Raw genomic sequence first — 9126 nt, forward strand, 5'->3', positions numbered from 1 at the left:
GTATTTTTTAATACAAATTGCATTTCAAAATTTATTTTAATTTTGTGGTGTTTTGTGTAGCTTTGGAATCTTTAACTTAAGTCAAACGAGGTTGCAATTTATTTCGAGGAATCTTCTAGCAGTGCTAATCTTTGTATTCATGTAATCCATGTAAGCCATCCATGTAACGGTGTTTTTGCATTTAGAATTGTTTAAAAAATGCGTTTGTGTCATAACAATCGAAAAGAGACCAAGTCCATTTACGGCGTTAAACAATTCTACAATCTTGGGTTACAAGTAAAACATATATTCTGAAGAAGAATAAAAAAAAAATCAACCACTCCATGAAATTCTTCAAAGTTTACCGACAATGATAAGCCCTCGTTTGGCCCTTGTTAAGGCAACATTCATCTGGTTCTCATCATTTATCAATCCAAGATGTCTCTTCTGCCAGCCTTTGCTTGGCTTTTCGTCAATCTCATTCCGAGGTTTGGAGCGCACGGTTGAGAAGATAACATAGTCCGCCTCACTCCCTGTAAACAAATGAGTTTGAAACAATTTTATGGTCAACGTAACTAGACATAACTATTTTTAACAACTACCCCATCTTCTATCAGCCTAGTCCAGAATCTGGCCTATTTAATTTTGATCTCCACCACACCAACGTAACTTTTTTATTTATTTTTTATTTTTTAAGAAGACTTCCAAGAAGACAGCCGCAAAAAACCCAAGACCGCCAAGCCCAAGAAGCCTGTGGCAAAGATGGCTGCAAAGTCCAAGTGATTTGCACGCCAACCCTCCCATCCCACCAAAACGGCTCCTTTCAGACCCACCACATACCCAGGAAAGTACACTTGTTCAAAATTGCTACCTCTCCCTTACTTTCTACCAGCCGATGATAGCGTAATCATTAAATTAGGACTAGTGTCCCTTTTCGCAAGAACCAGAATTGATCCCGTCCAGGAAGATCTACAGTAGCGCAAATTGTAACGTTGCGAAGACTGGTGGAAGGTATTAAAGCAAAGCATCTGACAGCGGTGCTTACTTTCGTGGATTTTAAGAAGGCCTTTGATTCAATCAATAGAAAGAAGATGTTAGAGATGTCAAGAGCCTACGGAATACAACACACAATAGTTACAGCAGTAGGGGTGATGTACAAAGATACCGCAGCTCAAGTGCGTTCACCAGATGGAGAGACTGACTCCTTCACCATCCTAGCAGGAGTGCTTCAAGGAGATACCTTAGCACCATACCTATTCATCAAAGCATTGGATTATACTCTAAAAATGGCTACTTAAGGGTTCGGGGATTTAGGCTTCACCCTACGGGAAAGGAAAAGTAGCAGATATCCTGCGGTAATCATCACAGATACCGACTTTGCTGATGATATTGCACTTATTTCAGACAATCTGGAAAAGGCACAGGAGCTCCTAGAACAAGTCGGTCTACACATAAACAGTACTATGACATAATTCATGTTGTACAACCTTCGTGAAGACGAGATCTGTACTGCTGACAGGACAAAGCTAAAGCAGGTCCAAAACTTTCAGTACATTGGCTCGTGGGTTGATCAGTCAAAACAAGATCTGATTATCCGAAAGGCAAAAGCCTGGACTGCTTTGAACAATCTGACAGCCATCTGGAAATCAAACCTTGGTAAAAAACTGAAAGTCCGATTCTTTAGGGCTACAGTGAAAACTGTACTGCTCTATGGATCAGAAGCCTGGACTTTGACAAGAAGCCTGGAAAAACAACTGGATTATTTTGCTATACAAGACTCTTGACAGCAGCACTAAATATAGAATTGTATAGGGACATCAGCCATACTGAGAGACCGCCGCCTCCGTTTCAGCGGGCACTGCGAGAGGTGCAAGAGTGAAATCATTTCACAATGCTCTTCTGGGAGCCCTCAAGGGGCAAACCCATCAGACGGCGCCCAGCAATGACTTACATTGACCAGTTAGAAAAGGACACCTGTCTTCCAAGGTAGGAGCTCCCAAAGATCACGGAGAATAGAACTGAATGGATAAAGCTTGTCAAATCAGTGCGAGTACGCTCGACCTAGTAGTAGTAGTATACATATGATTGCAGCTCCTTTTTTCATCCCCACTTGCCTTTCATTTGGTAGACAACAAACACACATGCCATATGAAGAAGTCTTCGATAGGTTTTAGCGTATTTTGATTTGTTTGAAGGGAGAAATGTATGATTGGTTGTCCAGAGGGGGGGGGGGCAATTATTCTCATGTATAAACATTGGTTACCAGCAGGTACCAGTCTTGCATTCAGTTCAATACACTTTTGATTGTTTATGAATGTTTAATCGACGAGCTCCCTCGTATTCAAATAAATTACTCACTGCATACAGAACATCAAGAGATCTTCGAACAAGTCCAATGAATACGTTTATCGACCCTCTTACTCTGACAAAAACATATGGTGTACATTAATTTACCAATGCTGCCCAAATGTATGGAATAGCCTCCCTAACTATCTTAGAAACATTAATACAATAGAAAAGTTTAAATCTGCCATTAAAAAACACACTTATTTCATATGTAGCCTCGCACCACACAACCAACGGATTATAAGATTGTTAAGTAGTTTATATTCATTTACGACCCTTGCTACTGGTTTCATTTTGATCTCCAATAGCTCTGAAACAGGGCATGCCATTACATTGAATAAATAAAGAGCAAAAAGTAATTAATTGGAGAGCCAAGATTTCAGACAAACTAATTCTTCTTTTCACGGAATTTCAACAGAGTTTTATTCCTCCTTTTGTCACCTTGCACAAGACCTTGGGAGTTAGAGTGCTTCAACACACTACATAAACACCCTTTTCTCTAAAGTATCATTATATGGGACTAGACAATCTTCTCTTTTTTAATTGAGTTATGGACGTCCGTTTCAAAAGCACTCTGGGATAGCTTCATGATTTTTAAGTCGGTTCTGGTTTATTTCGTGCGCTTGTATACTGCCGTCTGCTCTCGGCCGGCGCGGGGCAGAGCGTGGTAACCGGTAGTCAGTAGTCACCGAGCTAGCTGTCTATACAGTGCGTCTCAGAAAAAACGAAACCGAGAACTATCGATGTTTTATCATACCTTAGTCACATTTATAATTAATAAATGACACATATTTGGAAAGCGTAGATCATCCTCTTTTATTTGATGCAACTCATATTATGCATATTTCATGCATGAGTAATAAAAATGAATATGAAGAGAGGAAACCAAAAAGTCATTTGGCGGGCGGTATCTGAATTTTATAGAGAAAATCACATTTCTAAAAAGTTGAGTTTCTGCCCTTTCATATGACACCCCAATCATGAAACATGAGCAAGGAATGACAAAGTTCTGTTTGTTTAAAAGTAGTGCTTGCATTTCCATAATTTAATCAAAAGAATTCGTTTTCACTGGTTCCCTGCCGTAGCAACAAGCAGAATTGACAAAAAACTTAACTCCGTTTGTTGCAACAGCAGACAGCCAGTGAAAACGTATTCGTTTAATAAAATTACGGAAATGCAAGCACTACTTTAAAAAAAAACAGAACTTTTTATTCCTAGCTCATTTTTCATGACTGAGGTGTCATATGAAAGGGCAAAAACTTAACTTTCTCGAAATGTGATTTTCTCTTTGAAATTCAGATACCGTCCGCCAAATGACTTTTTGTTTTCCTCTCTTCAAATTAATTTTAATCACTCATGCGTGAAATATGGATTATACGAGTTGCATCAAATTAAAGAGGAAGATCTAAGCTTTACAAATATGTGTCATTTTTCAATTATAATTGTGATTAAGTTAAGATAAAACATCGATAATTCTCGGTTTCGTTTTTGTCTGGACGCACTGTATATTCATTGCAATAGTTGCTGGTTCCTTTCACTTCGGTTTGTTGATATAGTATATCGTAAGCGCTTTTCTATTTGTTTACAAACTGAATCGTCAGTTAGAATATGGTGCGATACGGTGAATGTGATGTTTGCTGGTCGCACGAACAAACAGAAGAATTTTTTTTCTTCTGAGATATCACTGAATGAGAGATGTGACTTAGGTAAAATTTCCAACAAATCCTGCTCAGCGCACAACCTGGGAAAACGTTGTTTCTATATTTAAAGGCATGACAAGTTTGGAATCACTGCACGATTGCAACTTTGCTCGCGGTATTTTTACAAAGAACAATTACAAAACGAGGAACATGCAGTGGGATTCTCTAAGTATTTTTTCTTAAACAATCATGGACTTTGTACAAAAAATCACAGGAAATCAATAGTAGCCGACAAGAGAGAAATCTAGAAAATGCTTTCGGATATGTAAATTACGCACGTCAGAAGTACGTAAATCCCGGAAGGGGCTCGAAATTACATCCAAGGGACGCACTTATTTGTCCTGAGATAATCCTAGATAGTATTTGCCCTGGTATGGATCATCCTAGGGTGTATTTCCTGAGTGAGAGTCTTGAGAAATTGCATACAAAATAAAGTATCACACTAGATGAAGATCAGAGTACTACGGAAAGATGACTTAAATTAAGTATCATAATAAAGGTAAATAAGCCAATTTTTTTCGAGGGAAGTGATGATACAACAGGCACTGTAAAACAATGAAAATGTGAGAAGTCTAGATTAGTACATGATTAGGTTCCTATAAAATGTATGTAGCATTATAAAGTCTGATTGTTTCTCCTCAACGTTCCTTAATTTATACCCCAGTCTTTTCACTGTTCGTACCCATTTCTGAGAAGGAAAAACAAAACACCTATATTCCAAAGTTGTTGCATGTAACTGTATAAGCGCGAATAGATTAATTAAAAACAGATTTGTGATTATTATGATTTTTAAAATGTACCTTGACTTTTGACCACCGTGCTGACTTTGATCTTTCGGAGAGATGAATTTTTCTTGAGCCTTTCTGCAATTTGTGCACACTGAAGGTTATACTGAGACAGGACAATGATCTTCTCGGGTGACACCCCTTTGCTGATCATCCCTTGGACGATTCTAATCTGTGGTGGTTTAAGATTTGGGGAGCAGAGGGAGGGGCAGACTATCAAAGCATGAAGCACACTCATGAGCAAAACCCCATCGCCCCCAAAAACATGTCCAGGTGGGTTAATTCCATGTACATAACATATGAACCTCATTTGTACATAACCACCACTGAAAAATCTTACTACATGTACATATACCTTAATTTATGAGGCTTACAAAATAATACAAGTACATGTTTTTAACGTAGCTTCATTTTGTATAGATAACTATTACAAAATAATTGTTGTAATGATGTTACATTAATTTGTGTAGGGTCATTTCCAGCGAAAATGATTTAAAAAGAAAAAACTGATATTAGATAGTTTTTTTTTAAGGGTCCGTTAACAAATTTTACTAAGTAAATTGAGAAAATATGACTACCAGGGACATGCCCTGCACATTTCACAGTATTCCGCTTCATTCTTGAAGATAAAATGGAATCTTTGTAATTGTAATGGACATGCCCCAAAATAGCAATGATTGTTTGCCCCTGTGAACAGTTTCAAATGTCTGTGGCTTAAAGGTTTAATGAGTCAAATTGAGGTATTAACTTATTGTCTACGTGAACCGGTTGGTCCCTTTGATAAGTCTATGGGGATGAGAGTATATAGGGACACACGTAAAATATAACTTAATTCGTCCATACCACATAGCCAATCTCAGCACCGTTACTCTTTGAACCCTCGTTGCCTTCTCCCGACTTCACCGAGAGTCTGTCCTCTCGCCCGTCAACATGGCAGAAGACTGTAGGCGTCTCACCATTGTTGGGCCAGATACTGTAGATGGGGTCAGGGCCACGCCGCATTACAGATTCTGCCGTCCTCAGTTTACCATTATAGAACGCCGAGGATGGGAATTCACATATCCGATGGTGCTGTACATGAGAAGGAAAGAATAAACAAGAACATCCAGATAAAGTGCCCAGGAGGCAAGTCACAATTATGTTTCCATTAACTTGTAAATCAATAAATGAAGACATTGGTTCCATTTGCATTTCATTGACATGTAAAACATTGCATTACATGTTCTTTGAAACACACGCAGTATAATAATATTCAAACGGTGGGATGAACCTGTAATGGAGACACGTACCCCAAAATTTTTCCAAGATCGGTTGAAATGTTTTAGACCCCTTTTTTGACCGCGATCGATTACTTGTATGTGCCCCCCCCCCCAAAAAAAAAAATAAATAAAAAATAAAAAAATAAAAAAAATAAAAAAAAATAAATAAATAAATAAATAAATAAATAAATAAATAAATAAATAAATAAATAAATAAACAAATAAATAAAAAAAAAACACACCAAACTCTGGCTACGTGCCTGGTTATTATTCCCTCAGTGCATGTGTAGTTTTAGGGTGGAACAGTGCAATGTTTGCACGAGACTCGAGAATGACGCTCCAGCCGATCCACGGATTGATTAATAGCGGATCGCGGTGAGTAGTTCCCCCGAACTTAAAACTATGGTCACAAGACCTAAAAATGGCCAGCTCGACGGCGAGGCTGCGAGTTTTGAGCCAATTTCGCCCAGGCACGGAGCGGCGGCCCCCGGGCACCGCTTGTTTTTAGGGCATCGCTTTTTAGGGCAACCGCCATCATAACCATCACCATGATCATCTTGGTCATCATCATCATCATCACCATCATCACCATCATCACAATAACTAGCATCACTATCATCATGATCATCACCACCATCACCATCCCCATGATCATCATTACTATCACTTTCATTGTTATCATCACCATCAGCAGCAGCAGCAGCACCATCATCATTCTAACCATGATCATAACCATGATCATCTTTATCCTTATATATCATTATCTTCATTCATCATCATCATCAGCATCAATATTACCATCATCACCATCATCGCTATGATTATCATCATCATCATCATCATTCTTATCATCATCACCACTATCATTAGCACATGGTATCGTTTTTATATTTATTTCTTCTAAGGACCACACTCACCATTCTGTGCTGCGTGGTAAGCATCTCGGCTTTCTCCTTGTATTTTTCTAGCAGTGAGATATCCATTCCAAGCTGCTTAGCAATTGGCTCTGTGATTATTGGCCTGTCAGCATCAAACACGGATTAGGCAATACAGTTGACAGAGAAAAAAAAATGGCTCAACAGTATTTTCGTGGTCCATCAACACAAACATTTATATCGTTATATTATTGAAGAAAGGAAATTGATGTCCAAAAGCCAACACAGAGCCTTCCGATTTCTCTCACGCATTAACAGTGAACTAAATTCATAAATAGACTTACATAAAGTATGAGATCTATATCGAACATTTTTTCTTCCTTTTTCCCTCTGTGTTTTCGGCTCCATGCTTGTTTCCTACTACATTCAATACATCAGCATCAAATAATACTGTTGATATTAAAGAATACAATTAAAAGATCGCAAATTCATTGCAATGATATTTCAAAAGTGGGCTTCATGCAAATGTACATCTCTTTTTTAATTTCAAGTTGATTCATAGGTATATTGCCTCAAAAGAAAACTTATATACATGGACATTTATGAATAACAAATTATGCAACTCTTGTGGACAAGTAGTCTAAACTTTTTCACTTTATGTTATATTTCAAGGATGTGACTTTGTTTTGGAAAATAATATGTAACTTCATATTTGACCTATTCCAAAAAGAAATACAGATAGACCAAAGATATTAGTTGTAGGTAAGGACATCGGAAACAAGAAATATTCTCTCCTGAACATGGTGATGCTTTCCCAGTATATTTCAGTCTGAGGTTCTGAACTTCTCAAACTTCTATTGCCCAAAATAGCATATTTGTATCCTCTTCATACTTAAAATATAACTTCGGTAACTTCCATTGCCAAAAATAGCATATTTTGTTATCCTGTTTGTATTTAAAATATACTATTGTAAAGTGAGTATTAGGGTAAAAGTGATTTGTGATTAGATTTATAAATGTATTCGTGAATAAGATTTGATGTACACAAAGTTTATTCAGAGTCACAAAAAATCCCGAATAATCCCGTATTTCTTGAATTATAATTTGAGGAGAATCGTTGGGAAAATGTCCTCTTCTTGCTACATGTATATATCCACATACGAATTTGACCTTTCACCCTCCCTTCTTGAAAAATGAAGCAAGGGTATGCCACTCTACCTGAGTTGTTGATGATCTCCGATCAGTACCACTTGTTCGGGTTGCACTGAAACCAGAGGGATCAAAGTTTCTGGCTCGGTGCACATCCCAGCCTCATCAATAATCACCTGGATAAAACTGGTGAAAATTGATTTGCGAATCATTCCAGCGGCAGAACAGGTACACAAGACTATGTCCTGGTTCTTCAGTTCTTGTTTCTGCGGTAAATGAAGCAAATTATGTTTCTGAAAAAAACCTTAACAAAAATAAAGGCATTTTTATGGGCTTATAAGGTTAAGAGCATGGTTATATTCTATTCACAGGTAAATTTCACAATTATTGGGAGTAAATGGAAATTGTCAATATTCCTTTCTAGAAGTTAAATTTGAAGCTAATACTTTGAATATACTTGTATGTGTGGTATAATGATAAAGAACCACTAAAATACAAAATAACTACTTTCGTAGATGGGAATTCATAAAGAATATGCATAAAATACATAGCTCCTAAACTAGAAAAGAAAGACAATGTATATTGAACAAAATGACCTAAATTACACTCATCTATATTAATAATAATAATAATAGAGAATATTTATGAAGCGCATAATAAATTGTAAATTTCTCTATGCGCTTTACATAACAAATTTGAATTCATAAACAACATTAATACAACAATAAATAACAAAATAAATAAGCAAATTACAAAAAATATATATGAGAACGTAAACCAATCTTTTGTGTCTACCTAGAACATCCATGACCTTTACACAAATTCGAGCAATTAGGCGTTCTCTTATAGTTCAAAAATAAACACTCACCGTGGCTTCAAATATCTTGCTTTTGTAGAGTCTGATTTCTGTGGGAAGTATTGTACCTGGATCAGTGCGAAATTTCTCCTCGTATGCCGCTAATAATTTTGCATACGGCTTCCCATGTTTCCTGATCAAGCGATGAAGCGCAATGTCTGACAGCCCCTCTGACAT

At 37.2% G+C, this 9126-nt stretch overlaps 1 protein-coding gene across 1 annotated transcript; it reads right to left on the minus strand.

Moving 5' to 3' along the window:
* Positions 1 to 333: 333 nt before the first annotated feature.
* Positions 334 to 9126, minus strand: LOC105446630 (helicase with zinc finger domain 2-like). Its single transcript, XM_030982293.1, has 6 exons — positions 8962 to 9126; positions 8163 to 8269; positions 6987 to 7089; positions 5654 to 5881; positions 4826 to 4982; positions 334 to 512 (listed from the first exon to the last, which is right to left on the minus strand). The coding sequence occupies exons 1-6, from the start codon at positions 9124 to 9126 to the stop codon at positions 334 to 336; spliced, it is 939 nt and encodes a 312-aa protein (XP_030838153.1).

Source organism: Strongylocentrotus purpuratus, unplaced genomic scaffold, assembly GCF_000002235.5.
Source record: "Strongylocentrotus purpuratus isolate Spur 01 unplaced genomic scaffold, Spur_5.0 spur5_contig_824, whole genome shotgun sequence".
NCBI lineage: Eukaryota > Metazoa > Echinodermata > Echinoidea > Camarodonta > Strongylocentrotidae > Strongylocentrotus > Strongylocentrotus purpuratus.